The 27220-nt window shown below is 50.0% G+C and overlaps 2 protein-coding genes across 2 annotated transcripts; one reads left to right on the top strand and one right to left on the bottom strand.

Moving 5' to 3' along the window:
- LOC122387173 (hsp70-binding protein 1-like) lies at positions 1–2069 on the bottom strand. The gene is made up of 2 exons (XM_043377096.1): positions 1852–2069; positions 1–1433 (listed from the first exon to the last, which is right to left on the bottom strand). Exon 2 carries the CDS (start codon positions 1405–1407, stop codon positions 442–444), a length of 966 nt encoding a protein of 321 aa, XP_043233031.1. The 5' UTR covers positions 1408–1433; positions 1852–2069; the 3' UTR covers positions 1–441.
- A 1155-nt stretch (positions 2070–3224) lies between these two features.
- On the top strand, positions 3225–22890 carry LOC122387179 (probable ATP-dependent RNA helicase DHX34). Its single transcript, XM_043377103.1, has 19 exons — positions 3225–3240; positions 5938–6964; positions 7243–7361; positions 7872–8038; positions 8405–8599; positions 8952–9028; positions 10619–10832; positions 11471–11675; positions 12034–12248; positions 12692–12886; positions 13081–13269; positions 13553–13786; positions 13982–14098; positions 14516–14697; positions 15379–15489; positions 18303–18424; positions 20503–20704; positions 21889–22019; positions 22281–22890. The coding sequence occupies exons 2-19, from the start codon at positions 6042–6044 to the stop codon at positions 22433–22435; spliced, it is 3753 nt and encodes a 1250-aa protein (XP_043233038.1). The 5' UTR covers positions 3225–3240; positions 5938–6041; the 3' UTR covers positions 22436–22890.
- The last annotated feature ends 4330 nt before the right edge of the window (positions 22891–27220 follow it).

Below are 27220 nucleotides of genomic sequence, written 5' to 3'. Positions count from 1 at the left end.
TTTTCAGTTTTCACAACCCAGTATGAACTGTTTGTTGATTATTCAGGACATCATGGCAATACAGAGTGGCCAATAAGTCATGTAACAAGTATAAGACGCCAATTCCTCACCAATATGACTGCAAAATAAATGACAATAATATGACCGAACGACACATCTTTCGAACACGGTTGCAATGAAATGTCCATATCTTAAATGGGATCCATTTGGACACCATGCTTTCAGGCGATTATGCTTTAGGCTACATGTCTTACCAAGCGCTGGTGGCACGTGTCGCACCGAATGAATATTACGTTAGAGTGCTAGGTCTGCGTAAGCCGTAACGGTTTCTTGCCTTACTGAAACCGTGGCACTTTGCATCGCGGACATTTGCAACGACATCGAGCCTGCCAAGCCTAACTGCACAGCAATTAGTACGTCAGATGTAAACACAGAATTACATCACCGCTCGCCCTCATCTTCAGCCGAGAAACAGAGTTGCCGGAGTGTGCGGCAGTGCTCGAGCACCTCCAGCGCCTCATCCAGTCCCTTCAGTTCCTGTTCGCGCACTGTCAGAAGCTGGGCCAGCCGCAGCTCGGGCCGGCGACACTCGGCCGCCGCCCGGCCTCCGTCAGCCGCCAGAACTGTCAGCGCGGCCAGTAGGTGCTCGTGCCAGCTCTGGTGCGGCGCCGCCAGCAGGCCGCACACCTGCTCTATCAGACCTACGTCCAGCGCCCGGCGCCGCAGCTCGCCGCTCTCCGAACACACGGTGCCGAGCAGGAAGGCGGCCTTGGTCTGCATGCGCGGCTGGCCGCTCTGCATGGCAGACACCAGCGCCGTGCAGCCGTCCTGCGCGCAGAACACCGCCTGGGCGGGCGGGTAGTGGCGCAGGAGACCCGAGACGGCCTGCAGCGCGGTGACGCGCGGCACCGGCTCCGGGTCGGCCTGCACCACCTTCAGCAGCTGCGGCAGCAGGCCGGCCGCCAGCGCCGCCCGCTGGCACTGCGGGTTATTCTGCACCATGTCGCCCAGCACGCCGGCCGCCTCGGCACGGATCTCCCCGTCAGCGCTGGCCAGCAGCGGCTGCACCGCCGCCAGGCCGCCCATCTTCTCGAAGTCGTTGGCGACGTCCACCTGGTCGACGTGATCTCGGAGCACGCGTAGGGCGGCCAGCTGTCGCTCGGTGTCTGTCTCGGCGAGCGCCGCCAGCGCTGTCCGTAGGGCATCCGCGATGGCCGAGCTGGCGTGGTGCATCGCTGCGGCCAGGAACTGACGGCGCTCGTCGTCCATCGGCGCACCTGGGTCAGCCGGCTCTGCCGTGCCGTGCTGGATGCTGAGGCGCAACAGACCCTGCATGTCCCTCACCTGGTCTCGGCGCCCGTCGCCCGAGCCAGAGCCATCAGCTGGCGCTCCTTCATTGCTCGACATGATTGATTAGCCAGTTATCAGTCTTTCTGAAAATGAGAAAACAAAGAAATGGTCAACAAACAATCTCATTTACAATAAAAAATTGAAAATGGAAACAAGCAAATGGTCATTCCAGCCCTCTCATTTGCAATAAAAATTGCAGCTGGGATGCATGGAATGATAACAAATGTTTCAGATGGGACTATCCCTAGGGATAGCTGTTCAATGGTGTTTTGGCAGCCTGCCCAGTAAAAGAAGCAGAAATAGTTTAAGTATTTAGTAATGCCATTTATTTCAGCTATTATTGCATGCATCATTCTTGCACATAATGCAAGAATAATGCAAGCCCTGGGCTGTCACATCTGAAACATTTTGTGTTGCTTGCGTATTGCGTTCCCGCCTCCCAATTCATACTGTTTTGTGTCCAAAAAGCTCAATGGCCGAGTGATTTCGATTTGTTCTTACCGTGGGCTTTGCTCCTCCTCGATGGTGAACGCCAAAAGCTGTTTTGAGAAGTTCTATCGATTTGATCCGTCAACCCTGACAGACGCAGAGCCCGGGTTCGAGCTATAATAAACCAGAAAATCAAGATTATTGCTCTATTATACCAACCAAACCCTTCCAGAAAACTCCACAGAGATCGCAGTCGCACGCCCACGTGTTGTGGCAAAACAAACGACAGAAGATGCAATAAGTGTGTGAATTAAACTGATGACGTATTCATAAATAAGAATGGTCAGAAAATATCGTGTTTTGATCAATAGAGTATAAAATTAATACATATTGTATGCTAAAGAATATACATTGCATTGATGTTTAAAAATGACAATTATAAAAACAAATTGTATCATATTTACAGAAAACGTCATATACTGAAATCCCAACTGCGTCGAATGGTACCACTTTTACATAAGTAGCGCGTCTGTTTCGAAAGGCTGACGCGGCTCAGGGGTAGCCAGTAACAGTTGGTAGCATTAGGCCAAATGGGCGCTCAAAAACTACTACCCCATAGGGTTTCCATGTTAAATCGACCTTTTTCAAGCGAGCCTCACACGTAAGCTAAAAGATAAAGTGCCAATATTATTGTGGGGAAAGGTAGCCTCAAGCTTCCTCTAAAACCTTTTTATCTGGCGTTTTTCGATGCGGAGGCCATAACAGGTCCAAAAAGCATTTGGCGCTGCCCGAGGTACCGAAAGCCCCTCCATGAGAGCACAAGTTCCTGCGCATGCGCACATTGCCTCAACCCTGTACTGGCGTACATTAGTGATACTGCTCACGGACTCGTTCAGCCAATCAGCGTCCCCGATTACATTAATAGATGTCGCTAGCATTACGTAAATCCTGCTTGCGAACACAATTTAAGAATGAAACAGCTGCGCCATTTCCGCCTTCCATTGATTCCTTCCATCTTAGTATCAACTATACGCTTTTCAACTAACTTTAGACTAAGTTTTAAGCTATGGTCAGTAGGCTATTTCTGGTACATATAATTAAAAAATAACTGCTTTATGAATTTGGCTTTACTCGTCAGCATAGAATACTCTATTTTTTCCATATTCAAAAAATATATCACCTACCATGTAACTCATCCACGTAAAATGGGCGCTTTCCGCGTCGTTGGTGTACCCGTTGTTCTATATACCCTGGACGCGGCTAGCGATGCGATGGCTCAAGCAGGGGGCTCAAGGCTATCCCCGCGTTCGATGTCTCTCGGACGACGAAGATTCTCTAAGTCGTCCGGCCAATCCCGTTCAAGGTCAGTGGGGGCTCGGCTGCGGCTATGGAACGTGATTGGCCGGACGACGTAGAATCTTTGCCGTCTGAGAGACATCGAACATCGAACGCTGACGCGGGGTATGTAAACCGATTCTGGATAATGTTATTTTGCTGCCTAGCATAGGTAGCAATAAAAAATCTAGCATATACCCCAATTACCGTACACCTATATACACTTATAATACCGTACACCTATAATGCCGTACACCTATAATTACCGTACACCTATGTGTATACGGCCTTGCCGTACACTGTGCCTGTTGCACATACCGTGATTTCTACTTCGTTCTCTATATACTGTAGTAAGTGCAATTTATATTGACATAATTTTTTATTTATGTCAGCCCTTGCCAATGAATCGCTCAAATAATGTATGAATATGCGAAACGTATTTTGAAAGCTTAGGATTTTGTCTTGACATACCTTGTACCTTGTACCTTGTAGAATACGAGCTGTTTGAGGTGTTCTACACCTGTTTTGCTCGCTCTTTGTTTGAATTTCTTAATCTTCTAAGTAGTTTAACCGTGATTTTTTATCATGTAGCAAGTATCATTGTTATAATTGGCTCTTGACTTCTAAAGATGCCTGTATTTTTCTCTTGCCCATAGCTTGTCTAACAATGCTTTAAACTCGTTCAGTGATGGGGCCATTACAACCTCTGCAGGTAGAGAATTCCAGTCATTAATGACTCGTATGCTCCAGTGATTGCTTCTTGCCCTCGATTGGGCATGGGGCTTTGCGACCTTGAGCGGGTGACCTCTTGTAATTCTACATGTGGGCTCAGCAAAGAAGTTTTCCCTTGGCAGATCAAGCTTACTGTGCATTACCTGGTAGCATAATATAACATCGCCTCTTCTTCTTCTATATTGGAGTGAAGGAAGCCTTAGAATTCGAAGACGTTCACTGTACGGCAGATCACGTATGTGGCTTACCAACCTTGTAGCCCGCCGCTGGACCCTTTCCACCATCAACTGGTCTTCTTTATTGTGAGGTCCCCAGATAGCGTTGCCATATTCAAGCAGAGGCCTTACCAAAGTCTTGTATAGGAGCGGAAGGGTCTGTGAGTCGATGTTGGCAAATGATCTGCGTATTGCACCAAGCACACGGTTAGCTTTTTTAACTGCTTCTGCTGCTTGAGTTCTGAATTTTAGCATTTCATCAAAACATGCCAATGAATCATTGCTTAAAACGTGATAAACTGAGAAAAATATTGATCCATGGCTGATGGTCTTGTCTGATATTCTTTTTTCAGTTGACCTTATATTTTCAGGATTTTTTGTCAGACCTATGTATATATAATGCCAGACTCATCAAGCCCCTGGCAGCTCCCATCTACTGTGCCTTACAGTCAAGATTTTTAAGCATTTTCAGTCATGGCTGTGGCACCTGTTCTGCCTGTTCTGGTGATCTTATTGAACTCCATGCTATTTATGGCATAAAGATACATCAGTGCTAGGTATGGATTGGAACATCTGATATGAGACCAGTTTGCATCCAGTCTCACTTTGAAAATGAACTTTGGAGTAGTTTATTGAGTGCCTAAACCACTTTGTTGTTTGGATGAGTCTATTCCAGCCATTCATGATTGGCCACCCGAGGAAGACTACCTGACCCTCGGGCCTTGGGCCTCAAAACTGCTGGGAAGATCTGGATTTTCAACTGGGCCCTGTTTCACTGGTGATAGCAGCACGCTACTATCAAATTGCGCGAGCTGACGTAATGTGATGACCTCACACTAATGACGTTTCATATAATCCGTGAGCTTTTTCATAGCTACGTATGGAACAGAGTTGCTGTCTCGTTGAATGCGTTTGATACATTCGCACGGCCGTGAAGATGTTAGCAGCAATATTTGATGACATCACACAGTTTGACGACGCCTTGGTTTGTAGATGTTTCCATGGAAACCCAATTTGACACGTGTGGTAGCAGCGTGCTGCTATCACCGGTGAAACAGGGCCCTGATGTCGCAGAGTAACTCCTTCAGGCATAATGAAGAATGAGCCAAACTTGGCATTGCTCCCTCTGTGAATGAAAGTTTCTTGCTGGCATTTATTGGCAAAGGCATCATTGGTTAACTGCACATAGGTCACTGAACTGAGGTACTGAATTGCAGGTGTATATGAGTCAGACAGGAAAGGAACACCTCTTCTTACACTTCAGTTAAATTTGCCCAGTGCCCAGAGCTTATGGGGACTGGGGTTTGACTAAATGTCCTTGAGGTTTTATCCCCAGTTATTAGACCTCATTGATAAGGGTGAGAGCAAGACTATTTCCTGGTGAGAGCAAGACATTGCCACCTTTTCCACCATTGACATTGTGTACCCACTTATGAAGCTTCCGCATGGCTTCCAAACAATTCATGAAGGCTTCATACTCTTATGGCAAATGCCATTATTTTTGCAGTAAATGCTGTACCTATTGATTTTTTTTTCATCTGATTGCTAGTTGATTCTTATGGACATCACTTTTACATTTTGTGAGCTGTCAATAACATTCCTAATTTATTTCTTGGAATTGCATTGTTATTGCCCTGTGCATGGTATTATAGCGCTTAATTAGCTGTGACTTGAGTCATGAGCCTTGGTTCTACTTCAGTGAAAGTTACCTTGTGTGACCATGAATTTAGGGACTCCTTGACTAACATTTAGGCCCTAGGGGAGAAGGGTGCTCATCGATTTGATTGCTCTCTTTCTTGGTACATGAATAGAGATTAGAGTGTCTTTTGGCTTCTGACCTGAAGCATGACCCATTTGTCATTTTTCTGTCCAACAGGCAGTGCTATCAATTGAAATAGAGCGTAGCCTACCTAACTAGAGGAATATGCCAGATAAATCATGCAGCATTTGATGCCATTCTGAGAGGCAATAACAGCTCAGATGTCTGGTCGGAAGACTGACAGACATGGTTCTGAACGACGGAAACGGTCCCGAGATGGTGACAGTCCGAAATCCCGGCACACGACTCACAGACATGACCGAGGACGCAGCTCAGATGATCGAAAACGGGGCTCAGATCGTCAAGAAAATGGGTCTGTAAGCCAGAAGGACAACACTGATCGACTGAGGGATAGCTCGAGCCACAGGAGAGATAGTTCGAGCCGCCGAAGGGAAAGCTCAAGTCCTCGGTGCGACGGCTTAGATCGCCGGAGGGACGTCTCTGGTCGCCGGAGGGACAGCTATGATCGCCAGAAGGACAGCTATGATCGTCGCAAAGAGGCTTCTAGCTACAGGAGGGAGAACTATGATTCCCGGAGGGACAGCTCTGATCGCCGGAGGGACAACTCTCCCAGCCACAAGCGCGCTCGGTTAGATCGCTCTCCAAACGCTCGTCGTTCTGTTTCCCCGCCCTCCTCTGCCTCTGCTCGCCCATTCAGTGAGGCTCGTGAACGTGCCTTTCTCACGGACTACCTCCGCTCGAGTGAATGTCCTCTGAAGCCCGGCTCGGAGGAGGCTACCGGCTTCTGGCCGTTCCACGCGCTGTACGTGCGGCGACTGGCGGCGGCCGGCGTCGAGCGGGGCCGCTCCCCGCCTCCGCCGAAACCCTCGCGAAAGGTGACCGAGCCGTTCCCCCTGCCGGCCTACGACCTCCGACTGGCCAACCCGCTGTTCGTGGAGCGCAGGGTGAGGGACAGACGCGACGCGCGCGAGCTGGAGAGGCAGGAGCGCGAGCGGCGGGAGCCGGAGGCCCGCAGAGGACGAGAGGTGCTCGCCGCCTACCTGCACTTCCTGCAGAAACAGAAGTTTGCCAAACTGAAGAAGCTGCGGGAGGCACAGCGGAACCTGCCAATTTATCAGCACAGGTCAGTCAGATACAAAAATGGACGACTACTAACGTGAATTTTTGGCTGTGAATCTCACATTTCATACATTAAAACCATGTTTGCTTTGATTCATGCTGTCCTTCGTTTATGTTCATATTCCCTTCAAACTAATTTTATGTTTCCTATCACCTGCTGATTGATGTTTCTTTTTCACAGTGTCTTTACTTCTGTTATCGTTCCCCTAGCGGATGTTCGGCGCGTGTGACCAGTCTGGACGGTCTGTAACCAAGCTCTTCCCTCCCCGCCCCTTTGTGCAGAGAGGAGATCCTGGCGGCTGTGCGAGACAACCCGGTGGTGATTGTGGCGGGCGACACGGGCTGCGGCAAGTCCACCCAGCTGCCACAGTACCTGCTGCAGGCCGGATACAACAGCATAGGTAGGGTAGCCGGGGCTGGTCTCGTCTGGGCTCTGGCCCTTGACACTTATGTGCTTCTGAGGCCCTTGTTCGCGATAGTTCGTCATATCTAAAAGCGTTGTGTTACATTAAGTTTTGCTTGATGAGCTGTGTACCTGTCTCCTCAATCATGTGTCTGAAATAATATTCCCGTTTTTATCTAAAAGATAATACCGTAATTTGCGACTCTGGTGGATTCTTCAGGGTAGCGAGGAATGAGAGCGCGTTGCTGGCTATCGAATGAGCTATTATTCTTTCAACGAGGAATTTGAACAAACTATGTTTATTGGACGTATACTCGCACGCTATCGAACTCTGATTGCGATATTACGTATACAAATAAGTAACTATATTGCGCCCTAGTGACAGTATTTTCGTATTTAGTGGCAATCTAAAATTTTGCGAAAAGCGTATGACCACGGCTGTATCATTTTGTCGATAAAAGACTAACTAATTCGTCCGCCCTCCCCACGGTTCTCCATCGTCTTGCAGCGTGCACGCAGCCGCGTCGTATCGCCTGCATTGCGCTGTGTCAGCGCGTTAGTCACGAGACACTGCAGCAGTATGGCGACCAAATAGGCTACCAGATCCGCTTCGAGAAACGGCGCACGGCCCGCACACGGGTGGTGTTCCTCACGGAGGGACTTCTGCTCAGACAGGTGAGGAACGATAACAGCTGGACTGTCGGCCCTCATGGAGGGATTTTTCAGAGTGACGAGGAATGAGAACACGTTGCTGGTTATCAAGTGAGCTATTATTCCTTCAACGAGGAATGTGTACAAACTTGATTACAACGAGGAATTTGATGTTTATTGGACGTACGTTGACGAACCCAGTACAATGCCTAGTGACGGTTATTTTCGCACTTAGTGTCAATCTATGCCGCTACAAGCGCTGCATGAAGTTCCACAAAACATGCTATGACACTTTCTCAGACATTTGACGCCACAGTCCCAACGGGATGTCACAGACCCAATATGAGTGACATCACCTACTCACGCTTGTGTGCACTGTTCATTGTTCAGGTGTCGGCCGATCCGCTGCTGAGCCAGTATGACGTCATCGTCCTGGACGAGGTGCACGAGCGTCACCTTCAGGGCGACTTTCTTCTGGGTGTGATGAAATGTCTGGTGCGCCAGCGGCCCGAGCTCAGACTTGTGCTCATGTCTGCCACCATCAACATTCAGCTGTTCAGGGACTATTTCCACGGAAAGGCGCCGGTGAGTGAGAGGAAGAGGAGAGGAGGAGTAGTGCAGAGGGGAGGAGCACGACAGAGGAGAGGATGTGTGGATCACAGTGGGGCATCTTACTTTCAGCTGCTTTGTTGTAAAGTTCAGCTCTGAAGTTCATGTCTAGCGGTTTAATTAGTTTCTGCCTCCTGCTGAGGTACCTAATCAACTAAGTCCTTGAGTGAGTCGCTGACTCCACTGTAAGATTTAGTGTTGTTTGGTCGCTACGGTACCTGCTGTGCACCCGCTGAAAAACTCAAATGAACGATGTTGATACACAGCTGCCACCGCTCGCTGCCAATGTTTGTCTGACGCTCACTGAAGCTTGTGTTGCTGTCTTCAGGTGATCCAGATTCCGGGCCGGCTGTTCCCGATTCAGCTCAACTACCGACCAATATCGGTGGTAGAGGCTGTAGCCAGGTGAGAGCTGGGGACGGGCAGGGGTGTCTAGGAGGGTTGGGGACGAGCAGAGAGGGTTGAGACTCAGCTATCGGCCAATATCAGTAGTCGAGGCTGTAGCCAGGTGAGAGCTGGGGACGGGCGGAAAGAGCTAACAGCTGGGGACGGGCAGACGTATCTGTGAGGACTGTCAGAGTGAGAGGGCTGAGACTTAACCCGCGACCTGGTGGGGGGGGCTATTTTTTGCCCCCCCTCCAGACTTTTCGATATATCTCCAGAACCGCTGCGCCGATCGTCACCAAACTTTCAGTACCCTCCCGGACATCAATTTTACACATTGTGACCAAAAATTTTCCAAAAGCTATGATAGGTTGGCCGGAAATGACGTCAGAGTGACGTCATGTTCTGCCGTTTTCGACCCAAAAAAGGGTTTCGCGGGAAGAGCTGTCAGGCCTATAGCTTTGCAAATACAGAAAAATGTTTAGGACATAAAAGCTGTAGAATTGACAGGGCTACAAAACTGCTATCTCGGATTTTTGATTTTTTTTTATTTTGACCCCCAAAAATCAAAAAATGGATTTTTTGGATATAATAGTAAAAAAATCCAAAAAGTTTTTTGAATTTCGCAAAAACCGGAATATATGTGATAGTCCTTACCGCCTTCCATCCACATACCAAATTTTAGATTGATACCTCTTTTTTTGGCGAAGTTATAGCGAAAAAACTGTTCAAAATTGATGACGTCAAATTTTCAAACTCAATTTTTAGCAATTCTAGACCTAGTAGTGCAAAACAAAGACCACCATTAGACTCCCTGTGACGAGCTGCATCGAATCAATACCCATTTTATGCAAAAATATCAACTTTGAAATTTGACCTTTTTTGACCTGACCTTGACCTGACCTCCACCAGAAAGTGACCTAAACCGTACCTGATGGTCTTATAACCAACACCATTGGGTTGGAAATGAAAAACTGGCCATAAAACATGCATTGCACAACCTTAGTAAAGTTGGGTTCATGTGGTGACCCTTGGTGACCTTTGGTGACCTGACCTGTGACCTGACCTGGTATGACCAGTGACCTCTAATAGCAACATATGTACTAGACAACTGACGTCTTATCGCTGATTTTCGACAAAATGCGTTTTACTCGGTGTTATAGCGCTTTCCCTAGAAGCCCCGTGAACGGTGAAACATTTTTTCTTTGACCTGACCTGTGACGTCATCGGTGACCCCGAGGTCAATAAAATTTGGTTTCCTTCGACAAATTTGACAGGGCTATCGAACGCCGTTTGAATTTTGCGGATCCGTCCAGTAGTTTCGGAGATACGAGGGGGGCAAAAAATAGCCCCCCCCCCCCCACCAGGTCGCGTTATAAACAGACCCCACCAGGGCGCGGGTTAACTACCGAACAGGGATTTATTCGAGCAGGTCAGAGGCATAGTTACCTTCTCCAACGTCCGTTCTGTGTGTGTGTGTGTGTGTGTGTGTGTGTGTGTGTGTGTGTTTTTTTTTTTTTTTTTACTGTAAATGCCCTCCCTCCCAATATCTCTGTTTGCTACTCTGCTGTTTTGTGTAAATGACCCCCTCCCCTTCTCTTTATCCGGCAGCTCCGGTCGCCTAAACCCGGCGCCGTTTGTGCGCGTGCTGAGTCTGATCGACGACAGATACCCCGCTGAGGAGCGGGGCGACCTGCTCATGTTCCTCAGCGGTGTGGCCGAGATCACCGCGGTGGCTGACGCGTGTGAGGAGTACGCGCGGCAGGCGGGCCGATGGATCGTGCTGCCGCTGCACAGTCAGCTCTCCGTGCAGGATCAGGATAAGGTGGGTCAGGATCAGGATAAGGTGCGGCCAGGAGAGGGATCAGGAGCGGGATGAGGCGGGGCCAGAGGCGGGATAAGATGAAATCAGGATAAGGATAAGCTGGTGAGGTCAGGAGAGGGTTAAGGTGGACTTGGAAGCGGAGTAAGATTAGGTCAGGAGCAACTGGGATGTGGGCAGAGGGAAGGGCATTTTGGCCGGGTGCTGGTGTGGATGGGGGGGAAGGAAGTCAATCGGGAGTGAGAGAGGATACGGGGAGGAATGACTTGTCGATGAGGAGAGAGAACAGAACTGGCGAGCATCGGTGAGTGAGGGCAGAATACAGAGAGGTATGACGGGATGTCTGAGGCGAGTCTGCTGGGACAGGGATGCAGGTAGCGCCACTGAACTGTTGGCGTGGAAACAGATGACACTGGCTGCCTCTCGCAGGCTCAATTATCAGACGACCCTCAGAAATCAGCTCCATGAAACATCATGTTTTATATTTCTTATTGCCTTGTAAGACTGTGCTATCTTTACTTGTCAAACTGACAGATATGTCAATCTGTGGTGCTACAGAACATTACCACACCCTAGTCTGCCAACTCAACCGAATGTGAGCGGACCTTCTAGACTTCTCATAAACTCTGCCCCTTGCACAGGTGTTTGCGGTGGCCCCGGACGGCGTGCGCAAGTGTATCGTGTCGACCAACATCGCCGAGACGTCGGTGACGATTGACGGCGTGCGCTTCGTCGTCGACTCGGGCAAGGTGAAGGAGATGAGCTACGACAGCGTGACGAGGATGCAGCGTCTCAAGGAGTTCTGGGTCAGCCAGGCCAGCGCCGAACAGCGCAAGGGACGAGCAGGTCAGTGGAGGAAGGGCATCGGAGGGATGGTATTGAGGGAGGAACAGAGTGGCTACTCTGGCTGGGATGTGTGTTAGTATGTCAGTAAATGTACTCACGGCGTCGGGCGCCACAAACGTGCAAATATCCATCATGTTCAGATCGCACGTCCGATCCTCTCCTCCACTTGGTATTCACATGCCCTCTTTCATCACCCGCCCTCCCATTACCCTTTTCCCTCAGGCCGCTACGGCCCGGGCGTTTACTACTTCCTGTACTCTTTACTACCCCCCTCCCTTTTTTCTCAGGCCGCACGGGCCCGGGCGTGTGCTACCGCCTGTACTGTCTTTAGTTTGTACTTAAATCGTTCTCTCCTCAGGCCGCACCGGCCCGGGCGTGTGCTACCGCCTCTACTCGGAGGACGAGTTCGACATGCTAGCGCCGTACGCCACGCCCGAGATTCAGCGCGTGCCCCTGGAGAGTCTGGTTCTGCAGATGGTGGCACTGGGCCTGCCCGACGCCCGCCGTTTCCCGTTCCTGGACCGGCCGGCTGAGGATAGTCTGGAGGACGCCATCAGGTCACTGGTGCAGCAGGTTAGTAGAAGGTCAGGTCACGGGTGCAGCAGGGTAGTGACTGGTCAGGTCAGGTCATTGGTGTAGCGTAGCAGATCAGGAGAGGTCACGTCAGTTTACTGGTGCACCAAGTCAGTCAGAGGTTAGGTCAATGGTGGGTGGTGCAGGTCAGGTCAGATGACTAGTGCAGCACGTCAGCTGGTGATGTCACTGGTGCAGCTCAGGTCAGTAAGAGGTCAGGTCAGGTTACTGGGTGGTACAGTACGTCAATGAGAGGTCAGGCTCAGGCTGCTAGTCAACTGTCTCAATCCACACTCAATCTGAGATTATGTGAGGGGTGCTGGTATTTCAGGAACTGATATGCCACCTTATGTTATATTAGCGCAACCACCACGTGGCTCAATCGCATTAGTTTTGTATATGTATTCTGATTTCTGACCCACGTCGTGCCGTCCCATTGGCAGGGCGCTCTGACTTCTGACGAGCAGCTGACCCCGCTCGGTCAGATGCTCAGCCAGCTCCCGGTGGACGTCACCGTCGGGAAGATGCTGGTGCTGGGCTCGGTGCTGCACCAGATGGGACCGGTCCTGTCGGCGGCGGCCGCGCTCAGCGTGCAGACGCCGCTCACCAACCGAGCCTTCCGCGAACCCGACTGTCTGGTGAGCAAGGGGCAGGATAGATACCTGGTGGGCGGGACAGGTTAGATGTCTGATGAGGGACGGGATGGGCGCTGCGAGTTGGGATTGGAAAATATGCCATGCATTACAATGGGAAGAGCGCGACTGTGATTTGTACGCGTAACAGCGGTGTTCCATCCTTAGACCTTAACCCTGTACCACCGGCCCTCCTACAGGCGAACCTGAAGCCACTGTTCAGCAGTCACGGTGACTCGATCACCCTACTAGAGGCCTTCGTCAGCTGGCTGCAGATCAAGGTCACCGGCAAGGTCAGGTCACGGGCCTGGTGCGGCGAACGGGGTCTGGAGGAACAGCGCTTCTACGAGCTGGTCAAGCTGCGCCGTCAGTTCATGACCATTATGGAGGTGAGGAGTGCTATGGGGGAAGTGGGGTGAGTGTCGAGTGACGCTTGCGTGTCTGTTATTCTGATGTTTTTTTTGTGATGCTTGTTGAATTGAAAGTTTGGCTCTATTTCCTTTACAAATATTATTAATATTTTGTGAACTGTGATTGAAACGGCTCTTGTAAACGTATCGTAAGCAAAATAATGATAATAATTTGACATCTTTAAGCGCATTTTATGCTTTTCTCGAGCTCCTACTGCTCATCCCATCCACCTTTGCGTAACCCACCACCACTCCGTTCCAGGAGTCACGCCTGCTGCCGAAGCCCGCCCGTCTGGTGAGCGCCGCCGACCGGGTCCGGCGGCACGGCGAGCTCTCTCAGCTGCGAGCCGCGCGCCGTGAGCTGCAGGAGAGCCAGCCGCGCCGCCGGCGGCTGGCGCGCGGCCCGCACGGCGCGGGAGACTCCACCGAGCAGCAACGGGACGGCGACGTGGCGGATATTGAGTTTCAGATGAGAACGGGCGCTCGTGATCTTCAGGTACCGGAACTCGGGGAGTTGTGGGAGGGGGAGTCGGAACTCGCTCGTGGGGGGGGGGGGGGGGTGACTGATGAATGTGAACCAGTGAGATGAATCTGCGATGAAGCTAAATATGTTGCAAGTCACGTTCTCGAAATTCGCCCCGCACGTCATGATGAACGGCCACTTTGTGGCGATCGATCCGTGATGTTGCAGGAGCTTCTTCAGGCGAGCAAGCTGAAATCATACCAAGATCAAACGCTGCTGAAAATCATCCTCTGCAGCGGCCTTTACCCGAATTTCGCGCTCCCAGACCTCCACAATAATTACAAGGTAATCTCTATCACTTTCGGCTTTGAAGAGAAAGTGTTTTGTTGCGTCTGAGCGGCTTTCTTGGTAACACTTTGTGATTCGTTATTTACTTAAGCCGGGATTATAACGAGACATTCCTCCTTAGTTCACATGCATGGTTTTGAAAATGCATGAAATGATGCTTTTCTAACAGTTGCAATTTACATGGTTACTATTTGTCATTGTTTGTCCTTGCTTGTTGTCCAGAAGCTTGTTGCCCATGTGGAGCTTTTCCAGAAGCAATAAAACTTTATATAATTTTTTTTTACACGACCCAATTGCATTATATCCTTGGTGTCTGAAATCCTTTCGGAATCGGCGTTTTCTAACGATCATTCGCTACAATGCTCGCATATGTAATATATGACTCCCCGCCTTCTCCCCGCCGTCTGCCCCCAGCCCGGGTCCGACCAGGTGTTCCACAGCGCCAGCAAGCCGTTCGTGGTGCTGCACCCCAACTCTGTACTCTCCTTCTCGCCGGAGACCCTGGAGATAGCCGACAGCGACGTGCGGGTGACGGCCGGGCCGCGGCCGCCGCGGCACAGCGTCACCAGCGACAAACACCAGCTGCTAGCCTTTGTGTGAGTGGTGAGGGGGTGGGAGGGGGGGGGGTGATGGCTGATGGGGATTGGGGAGGGACTGGGTATATGACTGAGGGTGGGTTTGGTGGGGATGGGAATAACTGAACTTGGCTTAGGCCTGAGGGTAAGTTGAAACGAAGGGGTCGAGTTTATAGGTTAACTGATGAATATGAGAGAGAAGTTGAATATGAGATGAGAAGTTTCAACAATAATTTATCCCAGCATGCCTCTTTTACTGGGAACTCTGTTGTGAAACTTGTAATGGAGATATCTTAGAGGTGATTCAGGTTTCTTGGACGACAATAACAATTACTCATTGAGTTAACGAGCAGAGTCCATCTCAGCGTGCCATAGATTTATATGAAACGTGCAGCACCTCTACATACAATGGATATGCTAACTCTAGACAGTAGACATGATATGTGGTTCATGGGAATTTTGAAAAGATTGTAACTATGTACTGAGATGTTTAATAATCACGATGTTCATGAAATCGTATCTTTACCATCCAGGCTATCCGAGTCATTCAGACCAATCACTGCTGTGACAGACGATGTCACAGATCATGTGTCCGTTTCTGACCTCTGCCAGGATCCCTCTGTAGACAACTAAGCCGTATGTGATAGCTGTAGCACGTGACAGTGACCGTGTCCTGACTGTTCTGACCGTGACGGCCGGCAGGACCCTGCTGGAGACGTCGAAGCCGTATGTGACGGGCGTCACTCGCGTGCCGGCGCTGCAGGTGGCGCTTCTGTTTAGCGGGACCATCGATACCGACCTCAGCTGCCGCAGGTAACATACTACAGATACTACAGTACCACAGACACTACAACACTACAGACATTGCAGCACGGATACCGACCTCAGCTGCTGCCGCAGATAACACACTATTTAGACACTACAACACTTCGGACGCTACAGAGTACAGACATACAGACGCTGTAGACGCTACAGACGCTATAGACACTACAGACACTTGAGGATCGACAGGAACCTCAGCTACCGCAGGTTGTGCTTTGTAGACAATGTAAACGCAACATAGCACACACAGTCACTACGCGCTTCATCGGTCATCCTAAAGTACTACAATGACCTCAGATACCGCAGGAGATAGGACACCAGACACTGCAGCCATCACAACTCCACACAAACGCAGGTGTGACAGTACACACATCTATTGAGCACGTGAAAACAGCTTTCAGGAGTACGATAACATTATCGAGCTGTAATTAGCGGGATAATGCACCTTCACTACCGGACGCAATGTGTTGATTCACCATCATACGTCGAAAACACGTAGTTTGATAATCCCATGGTGACTATGATGATCCGGTCCAAGTGTGCTGTTGTGCTTATGCTCGAAATTGGCGATAGTCTACTCGAGCACTACTACCCGCCTTTATTAGCGTAGCGATCGACATCTGCATCAGTCTTCCATAATCACAATGACCTTCGAACACTTAATCATTCATAGCCCCGGAGATTTACCAAACCACTGAGTGGATTGAACAAAAGACCGTCGCCATGGTCTGTTGAGTAATTGAAGGCCAGCGTTTCAGTTCTGTTCACTTTTCGGTGCAGCTGCCCAGCTAATTTGCTGCTCACTAAAATGAAACGATCTTCAGACGAATAATGGTTTCCTTTGTTCTGCTAACAGGCTGCTGTTGATGACTGCGATTATCATGGACCGTATTACATAATTCATTTAAGCCACGAACAGGCATGTTTCAAGAGTCGTATGTCCGTACATTTGTGGGTCGGTCTCTATCCACCGTTAAATTGTTTTCATCCAGACCTGAACGTAGCTGAAAGCTATTTATGCAATAAGAACTCGGCCTCGGCTTCCGTTTTATGAAGCACTTAGTACGTGCGTGAGTGAGCATCGTGTTTTATGTGACCACGGTGTATTGTTGAGAAGTTGTAACGTATTACTTACTTTTTGTCCTTCATTATCCGTCTCCACGCTTACATGCAAACCGTTTTTGCGGGTCGGATCGCCCACCGTGAACCAGGTAGCGAGTTTGTTGATGCCAAGCTATCCGACCCTTGTTTCCTGGGCCACGTTCGACACATTACTGCCGTAACGAAATAAAACCGTAGGAGAGAGCAAAACAACCATAGTTCTTTTGTTGGTGATCCCTCAGTGTCCATAACAAAGTTACGGCTGACCAGCCCAGTCGATTTAGAGAAGTACGCTCATACTGGCAAGCTGAAACGCTGGATTTCGCTCGTTAAAAAGTAGCGTGTTCCAGAGTTTCAGAGTCGTCGTTCATGTTTATGAGCCGAGACTTTTGCAACTTGCCATTGATTTTGTATTGTATGCCAATGCGGTCCAACCGCAAATGCACACATCGCGGGCGGGAAGGAGTGGGCAAAACTGCTCTTTTTTCCCTTCGATGTCTCCTAAATCAGAGCTGGCACTGCAGGACGGCTGCGAACGAATAATCCGGAAGGGTTACTCTCTGCATTGATGGATTTCGTTCATACTGGCAAAAGGACAGCCATACAGAAACCAGGTCTTTCTGCTACTCAAACTTTGGTAAGCTTAGAACCGGTAAATTCACGAGGGCTGACACCCCCCCCCCCCTCGCCTCTACGGTAGCACTGTCATGGGATACCTTTCTATGTCACGCAGCAATGTCACTTATGTCACTTAGCAATGTCTTGCAGCTCTGCGCTCTATCTAACATTTCAGACTGCTGGCACCGTGAGGCCCGCACTGTTATTCCATTTTCGCTGAATGGCCCGGTCGCGTGCTGTGGCGCCGGCCGCCTCGGTGAAAGCCGTTTGAAGCTGACACTGCGTAGATAGGCGGCTCATCCCCGTAATGCCGCTGCTCCCCGGCCGACTCATTAGCCCCTCGGACGTGTTACGCCCGCGGGCGGCCGCCCTATTGATTGTGCTGTGTTTGTGAGTCTCCGTGTGATCCGCCCAGAGGGGCCGGCTTTCGGCGATGGTGGGGTACTGGTTGCTATGGTCTGAAGTATGGTGAATATGGTAGAAACTTATCATCTTGCAATCACCATAGTTCATTTTATGGCATTTGACCTTGATATGGTTTGTTACCGGTGACCCTCTGTGACCTGTGACTCCCTGATCCCTGGCTTTGACCTCTGAACTCCCCCAGTCTGATCTGTGACCGGTGACCGGTGACTCTCTCTGACATGTGTTCCTGCAACCCCGACCTCTGGCCCCTGAGTCTGGTCTCCCCCCCCCCCCCCCCTCCTTAGTCTGGTAGGTATGTGACCTCTGCTCCTCTCCGAGTCTTGTCTGTGACCTCTGACTCTGACCTCTGCCCCTCTCCCCAGTCTGGTCTGTGACCGGTGACTCCTGGCTCCTTCCCCGACTCTGACTTCTGCCCCCCCCCCTCAGCCTAGTCTGTGACCGGTGCTCCTCCGTGACTTGTGTTCCTGTTACACCTGGGTCCTGACCGGACTCCTGAGTCCTGACCCCCTGTGACCTCTCTCTCCTCCCCAGTCTGGTCTTTGACCTCCGGCCTCTGACTCTGGCCTCTGCTCCTCCCCCAGTCTGATCTGTAACCGTTGACCTCTGACCTGCGTCTCTGTGACCCTGACCCCGACTCTAACCTCTGCTCCCTCCCCCAGCCTGGTCTGTGACCGTTGGGTGGAGTTTCTGGTGTCGGAGCCGGCGGCGGCACAGCAGCTGCTGGCCCGAGCCGTCACCCTGCGCCGCTGGTGGTCGCGCCTGCTGCAAACGCGGCTGGACAGTGAGTTTACCCAGCGGGCGGGCAGGGGTCAGTGGGAGATCACAGGGCGCAGACGTGGCTCTCCTGGCTTCCCAGACGGCGCGGCTGCCTACCATTTTCATCCGAGGTGGATTTTGATCGGAGGCAGCCGGATTTTATCTGTCAGTGTTTTTCACATGTTGATGGTATTCGGCGCCTGTTGTGCTTTTGTTTCATTTCGCTGGCAAAGTTATGGTGGGTTTACCGTGAACAAGGCCGCTTTTCACTGAACTTTGCGGTGAACTGAGCAGAACGACTGAAAGTATGAAAGAAGCTTAACTCGGCTCTCTTTGTTGAGCATTGTGGTGGGAAAGTAATAACTCTGCTTTCATTTTCTTTCTGTACGCGAAAGTGTCTAATGCTCAGTTGGTGGGGGGGGGGGGTCTTAGATGAGCTGCTCCTAGCGGAAAACCAGACTTTCTCGCGAGGCCGGTGGTAGTGTTTTGGGAGTGTAATAAGGTATGCTGATATTTCGTTAGCATCGTTGCCTTTATTACAGAGGCACCGGCCCGCGTTGCTGCCGACCCCGTAATCATATTACCTTGTGCCTTCATCAGCCTAGCTTGCGCTGGGTTAGGGAAAGTGTGAGTGGAGGTTACTAGGAATAACGATACCGGCAGAGCTGCCTTCGCCGCGAATAAGAACACGGGCGTATAATTGCGTATGGGAGAGCAGCGATTCTGTCTAATTACACGAGTTGATTGTCGCCCATTCCGGCCTTGGAGATTGGATTGTGGTAGTCCTGCTTTTGTCTCATGCTAGGAAAAGCTATGGGTCAACGGCTTTGTTGCTGGGGCCGCCGGAGGCCAGTCGATCTGTTTTCAGCGCTTTACGGCCGGACTAGCGCTGACCTTTCGATAAGCAGCTTAGCGTGCTCGGTGTCGCAGAGAGTCCAGTATACGTCTGTTTCCGCGGCCCGCTCGGCGGATTATGGCGCGGTGTGTCACTGTCCACCACAATAATGTCGTTTGGCTTGAAGGGCATTGGTGGTAGTATTGACAATTCGTATGACTATTTACAATTTGAACTGTAATTACTTGATTACTTTTTGTAGTTTTTTATTTCAGTATCCCGAACATTTTCGTTGTCGTGATTTTAATTTTGCTAAGTGTCCTGTGATTGCTACTGTTGCACGTTCCATGTCACAGCGCTTATAGCTCTCCTGTGTATAATCAGACACCCGATTCCCGGATGAAAAGTCAAAACGTTAAAAGTAAACTGATAAAAAGTCAAAGGATTTTTCGTACTTTGACTTTATGTCCTGTTGACTTTTCGTCTTTTGACTTTTATCCTCTTCACTTTTTGACCTTTTGACTTTATGCCCCTTTGACTTTTTGTCCATTTGATGTTTTGTCCTTTTGACTTTTTGGACCTTGACTACATGTCTTTTTGACTTGTTGACCTTATGATTTTTTTATTTTGACTTTATGTCCTGTTGACTTGTTGTTTTTGGCTTTTTGTCCTTTTGACTTTCTGTCCTTACGGTTTTTTGGATTTTGACTTTATATCCTGTTCACTTTTTGTCTTTCGACTTTTGTCTTTTTTACTTTTTGGCAATTTGACTTTTTGCCGTTTTTACTTTTTGTCTTTTGACCTTATGTCCATTTGACTTTTTGTCTTTTGACTTCTATGTTCGTTGACTTTTTGGTGATTTTACTTTTTATCTTTTGACGTTTTGACCGTTTTGACTTTTTGTCTTTTGACTTTCCTCTTTGTTGACCTTTTACCTGTTGACTTTAAAGATTTTTGACTTCTTGCTTTTGACGTAATGTCTGTTCACTAATCATCCTTTTACCTTTTATCATTTGACTTTTTGTCCGGAAACCCAGACGCCCACCCTACCATCTCTCCTCCTTAGACCTGGCTCGGAGGATCTGTCGAAGACTGCACCAAACCCGTTCCGCACGCTCCAGCGCCTCTCGAGCTCGTCATGAGTGCGGGGAAGGCCGCCCTCCGCCGCGCTCCGCCGCGCGCGCGCTGCTGCTCTAACCGGAGCACCTGCTCCCATCCCTTTTACAGACATGGGCTTGGAGGAACTAACGCCCTCCTCCCTCCCACAGACCTGGGCTCTGAGGAACAGCACGAACCAGAGGAGGAGTCGACGCTGCGCGGCCGGCTGGTGGCGGCGCTAATCGACTTCTTCCACACGGATGTGTTCTACTCGCACAAGCGGCTGGTGCCGGCCGATCTGGACGGTCTCTACTGTCGAGAGCCAGAGGCAGAGACCGACGGACGATTGCCGCCGTTCATCAGATATGACTGGTCAGTGGTGGGGAGGTGGAGGGGGCTGCAGAGGAGTGTGAGGAGTCGCTAGAGAGGTGAAGAGGCTGCAGAGGCTACGAGGAGAGTGGGGGTGTTGGTGGGGAGTGGGGGAGGCTGGAGAGGTTGTTAGGGGGTCGGCCTCGGGGTGTCGCTGGGATGGACAGAAAGGTCATTTGGGAGGTGGGGCAGGGAAGGCTGAATAGGCTACTGTGGAGTGGGGAGTCGCTGGGGAGGACAGATAGATCGCCGGGGAGGTGGGGGTGGGGAAGTTGTTACCGGGTCGCAGTGCAGCTTATTACTATCGGGTGGATATTGAGTGACGCGGATTTCCGTCGACTATTGACGTCCTTTGGCGTGAGCCGTGAGACGCTCCGGTTGGCTTATATGGCATCTGATCGTCCTCCCATCCGGCTCCTCAATAGGTAGCGTGCTCACTCCACACGTTACATTCATTTTTTATGGCGTTTATTTGCTTTCGCCGCTGATGGAAACATTTTCGGCATTTCTCCCTAGAGATATTGCACTGACTGGTAGTCGGCAGTCGGTGGTGGGGATTTAAACAAACGCATGACTGAGTTTTAGTGGAAACGGAAGATAAGTGTTCGGCTGGGTAGAAATCCATCAGAGCGAGGGATGGCACGTAGATGCTTATGTATTATTTGTTGTAGTATTGGTATTATTGGTGCAGTGAAATTGGTTTGATGGTCTGCGGCTTCGCGAGGGGCCGAATAAATGTCATTTGTAGATAACGAGTCTTGATAATCGTTTAAGTAAGTAATTATTACAACACTAAGCCGGTCATTCCATAAGTTCATTACCTGGGCTGATGATATATCATTAAATGGGATTGTAGATGAGCCGTTATAATCTCTCTGTTGACTCGGGGCTCGGCAAACGTTGCCCTTTCCCTGTCGCGGTACCATCCTCTCAATAATCCCTTATCGCTGCTCCATTGGCGGCCCTCAGCGTCGATCCGGGCTGCATGCGGGCCGCTTTCTGCACACATTTCGTGCCGCCAGATTGACGGCCACTTTGCCGACGCGACAGCCCCCCGTCGGCCGGGTGCTACGCTCGCTCGCTCGTCAGCGCTGTGGAGCCTGAGTGATAATACAGGTCTCCTGATGTGTGTGGTTTGAAGGATGGATGCTGGCTCTCAGATAACAATGCGGTGTTGATGTTTACAGTCTGATAAGCGACTCGGCTCCTTCAATGGAAGAGGAGACATGTCCATACTGTGATAACAGTATGTCCTCATTGCCTGTGGAGAGGATAGTCCATTGGAGCCTATGCATCTTCGAGCACAAGAAGACCAAAGGTGGGTGTCTTGACAGATATAGGTGGTATGAGAATCCTCCTCGTGGTCAGGCGTAGATGGCCGTTATCTTTACTTTTGCTGCATTTTATGGTAATGCAAATGCGAGTTTTAGTCATGAGATATGACTGAGACTCGCAGTCATTTTGGTAAAATGATCCATCAAACATATGCAACAGCGTCGGCCGTGGTATTTGTGCCACAGCTGCGGTCTATATTTGCCGCGCGGCCGTTTCATTTTCGCTGGGATGGTGTCGTTTTCAGGCGAGTCTGCCGCCACTGACGCCGAGGGGGTGGCCACGGAGCCCCAGGGACCGGCCTGTGAAGAGTGCGGCGCCTCACTGGAAGGAATGACTGGCATTCAGATTCTGAGGCACCGCAGGACCCATCGTCCCATCCAGCCTGCTGGCGAGGGGTGACCGCTGCTAGTTATACCTACTACTGCTGAATCTGACGACTGTGATATAGGCCTCAGGGACTGCCCTGGCGGCTAACCATGTGATACTAGTTCAAGTGTGCGTTTTGTAAATGTTTGTTACGGTTTCACTTAGTTTACGAGTGAACCATAGATCAATCGAAAGCCGTAATGTGTAACGGTCCGTTGCTGGCGGTATGACCACCGACCTATGGTCGAACGGCCGTCAGACCCCGGCGTTTGACCGGTTATTTGGGCTGATATCCGCTCCCCCGCCGCAGTATAACTCGGTACGACTCGGTATGGCTCACTCGGCCCCGTGGATCGGTCGGAACCGCCCGCTCCGGCCCTCACTCGAGCCGAGATTAAACAGTAACTGCTCGGTTCGTCAGTCGTGTGCCGGGGTCTGGTATTGTCGGCGCCACCGGATGGAGATCGTCAAATATAGACCGATTGGTACTTGTGGTTTGATGGGGTCAGCTGCGACGGATGAGAGAGAGGGAGGTGGAAGAGAGAGAGAGAGAGAGAGAGAGAGAGAGAGAGAGAGAGAGAGAGAGAGAGAGAGAGAGACAGAGACAGAGACAGAGACAGAGACAGAGAGACAGAGAGAGAGAGAGGGGGGGAGTAGCGGGTAATGGGAAGTTAGGAGGAAAGCTGGTGCTGAATTTAATTGGATGTGTGGTAGAGGAAATGATAACATTTTAAAATTTAGTTATTTTGAAAAAAAAGACTCTCCAGGTCATGTCCTATCATATTATGTGTCGTCAGAGAAGCTAAGAACGGAACCATCGCTCCAGCAGGTAGTTTTTGCCGGACGTCTTTGCTAAACTGAGCGTTATTAGGGTAAGTGATCGTTTTTGGGTATTACGTTGGGTGTGCATGTGCCAATGTGGACACTAATTGCGATAAACGAGTCTGGTATGGTGTCTCCCGAGACACGCGTGGTGCAAACAAGAATGGTCTCCGTTTGGACGTCCTGCCGGAATTAGCGTTTCGGGCCAGAGGTAAACAACGACTTCAGTTAAACTTTGGACCAACGTGATCTTTGGTAGACCAAATAAATATCGGTAGGCCAAATCACTTTCTGGTGGAACAGTGCCTGAATAGACCTACGGGGATACCTGCTGCTGCTGGGGACCCTCTTAGTTTGACTGAGGCTACCGATACCTGCCTGAAAGTTTTGCCTGTCGAGCGGCTCAGAGTCCCCGGTTGGCAACCGGATTTTGATAACCGTCTCAGTCTTCGCGTGGCTTGCGGGGTCGTCACGATTATTTCCTCCTACCGACTCTCTCCTCTCTCTCTCTCTCTCTCTCTCTCTCTCTCTCTCTCTCTCTCTCTCTCTCTCTCTCTCTCTCTCTCTCTCTCTCTCTCTCTCTCTCTCTCTCTCTCTCTCTCTCCTCTCTCTCTCTCTCTCTCTCTCTCACTCTCTCTCTCTCTCTCTCTCTCTCTCTCTCTCTCTCTCTCTCTCTCTCTCTCTCTCTCTCTCTCTTTCTCTCCTTCTCCGGAACCTGAGTTGTGTAACGACCACCCCTGGCCCCCACGGACACATGAACGCCGCTATCTCCCGCCCAGCTCATACCCTCCGGCTAGCGGTGAGACGGCGCCCGAAGCCTTCCGACGCCGGCTGTACCGACCGCTGGCCTGAACGAGCAGAGCCGCGCGCTCCACGGCGGGTCGAACGCCGAATCAGACGACCATTGATTGAGTGTGAGACACTTGAGGCGCCTGTCGTTGAGTGAGTTCGGTTACGATCTCGCTGAAATGATCTACTGCGTTTGGGACCGCGCTGATGGCTCACGCACAGTTCGGTGGTGGATCAATAGCAGTTGAGTCAGAGGAGATTTGATTGACAGCGACTGCTAGAGCTGTTGCCTGTTGGGACTAATCTTGGCACTGTCGATAGGTCCTATCCTTCCCGAAAGTTGGAGACCTGTGTGATCTAAAATGCTGCGGGATAGAGACAGACAGACTTAACCTTCCAGGCGGTGGGGGGGGGCATTTTTTTGCCCCCCCTTTAGTTTTTTCGATATATCTCGAGAACCGCTGCGCCGATCGTCACCAAACTTTCAGTACCCTCCCGGGAGCAGCTAGCGCACATGGTGACCAAAAATTTTTCCAAAGGCTATGATAGGTTGGCCGCTAATGACGTCAGAGTGACGTCAAATTTGCCGTTTTCGACCCAAAAAAAGGTTTCGCGGGAAGAGCTGTCAGGCCTACAGCTTTAGAGATACAGAAAAATGTTTCAGACATAAAAGGTGTGGAATTACAAGGGCTACAAAACTGCTATTTCGGTTTTTCGAATTTTTTGGATTTTGACCCCCAAAAATCAAAAAATAGATTTTTTGAATATAATAGCCCAAAAATCCAAAAAGTTTTTTGACTTTCGAAAAAACCGGAATATATATGATAGCCCCTAGCGCCTTCTATCTACATATCAAATTTGAGATCGATACCTCTTTTTTTGGCCAAGTTATAGCGAAAAAACTGCTCAAAATTGATGACGTCAAATTTTCAAACTCAATTTTTAGCAATTCTAGACCTCGTAGCGCAAAACAAAGACCACCATTAGACTCCCCGTGACGAGCTGCATCGAATCGATACCCATTTTATGCAAAAATATCAACTTTGAAATTTGACCTTTTTTGACCTGACCTTGACCTGACCTCCACCAGAAAGTGACCTAAACCGTATCTGATGGTCTTATAACCAACACCATTGAGTTGGAAATGAAAAACTGGCCATAAAACATGCATCGCATAACCCTAGTTAAGTTGGGCTCATGTGGTGACCCTTGGTGACCTTTGGTGACCTGACCTGTGACCTGACCTGGTATGACCAGTGACCTCTAATAGCAACATATGTACTAGACAACTGACGCCTTATCGCTGATTTTCGACAAAATGCGTTTTATTCGGTGTTATAGCGCTTTCCCTAGAAGCCCCGTGGACGGTGAAACATTTTATCTTTGACCTGACCTGTGACGTCATCGGTGACCCCGAGGTCAATGAAATTTGGTTTCCCTCGACAAATTTGACAGGGCTATCGAACGCCGTTTGAATTTTCCGGATCCGTCCAGTAGTTTCGGAGATACGGGGGGGGGCAAAAAAGTGCCCCCCCCCCCCACCGCGCGGAAGGTGGCTGGTAGGCCCACCGCCTGCCGGGTTAAAGAATCCGGAGATTAGACTGAGAATGACCTCGGGTCAAGGCCGTCTGGTGTGCAAGAGTTCAAAGATCCTCGAAATCGGAGAACTAATGTCGAACATTGTGAACTGCGGTGTCTCTGGGGCCCGAATGCTAAGCATTGTTTGTGTAACCTGATGAGATCCTTATGTGGTTTGGGAACAGCGGTTTTATGCGGGCAGATCAGGCTTCATTTAGTTCCTCGGATGAGCGAGCATGTGTTTGCTTTTCAGAGGCGCTTTTCTCATTTGGCTAAATGCCTGCATAGCACCGAGCACCACGAGCAAACTATGAACACTGAGAGGCTGAATAAGACTGAGCTCACCGGCCTTCTCAGTCTACATTTTCGAATAGCTTGATTATTAGAATTTATTGTCCTTTGGGATCCTTGCAATTTAGGAAGACTGGAAAATAACAAGTGATTGAGAAAGTCAAGTAACTGGTCGATTAGGTATGCACTGTCAGTACATAGGTCTACAAAATAAGTTCCCGCGATCAGTGAGCAGGTAACGCCTGAGCGCTGCTCAGGCGCCACCTGCCCACTTACGACGGGGACTTATTTTGTAGACCTACTCAAGGGCGCACACAAGGGGTGCACCGGGCCCGTGCCCGCCCCATTCGAATTGAGGGGGCCTTTTGAGCGGCCTTCGGCCGCCGCAAATGATCCTCAAATTGGCCCCTAGTCTTTAGACCGCCGAAGACCGTCTAAAATGAGCTGAAATGGTGATTGAAAAGACCTGCAGGAGGGCCCGTCTCGGGCCCCAGCAGGCCCATACGATTCCATGTAGGGCAACATTTTCAGCTAGGGCATGGGGTCCTTCATGGCATGGGTGAAGGCCGAAGGGAAGTTTGCAGGTCGTGCCCCCTCCATTCAAAAATCCTGTGTACGCGCCCGGACCTAATGTATATACCTGTCCTATGCCGTGTGAACGCCGTCAACGGCCTGACCGTAATACACATCAGTCAAAAGGGTGATAAAGTTTCATTGGGATCTAAATTGTCGGTATTTAAAGTGGTGAATTAATTATATTTTCGGCATTTTTAGCTGGCGCTTTGACAACATTGTCGTCATCGTAGCTTGCTGCCGTCACGGTCTGTGGATTAATAAAAGTGAGCGAGGAGGCTGGTCATTTCTCGCTGCTATGTGAATTGCAATGGTTATATTGAGCCATTTCCGGACGCTGCAGTATGGCACGGCACACTTACCGTTACAAGATATGCTCCTGACAACAGAATACAATGAAAAAAGTAGGTAGGCACTAGTATGACGATGCGCTTTATGTTGGCTGTCACTTGTTGGCCTCTCGTTCTTAATTGTTTACAGTCACTGTCTTTGTTGGATTGCAACTCGCAATAGAGAAGGCGACTTTCTTGCATATTAAATGTTTTAATTCATTAGCATATTTTTGCTTTGATGTGAGAGTAGCAACCATCCCAAGGAGGTGAAACGTAGGTACTACCATACATACTTATACGTGCAGTGCACTCAGTAGTGTACCTACACAAATGTATGTCTTTCATATACGTTCCCATTACTTCCCTTGCCTCGTGTATCCCCTTGGAACGAAAACAAACGACACACTGGCTCATTGAATCACATGAGTTCCAA

Source organism: Amphibalanus amphitrite, unplaced genomic scaffold (assembly GCF_019059575.1).
Source record: "Amphibalanus amphitrite isolate SeventyFive unplaced genomic scaffold, NRLGWU_Aamphi_draft 000275F_arrow, whole genome shotgun sequence".
NCBI lineage: Eukaryota > Metazoa > Arthropoda > Thecostraca > Balanomorpha > Balanidae > Amphibalanus > Amphibalanus amphitrite.
The sequence above is the reverse complement of the archived record's forward strand: the minus strand, read 5'-3'. Positions and strand labels throughout refer to the sequence as shown.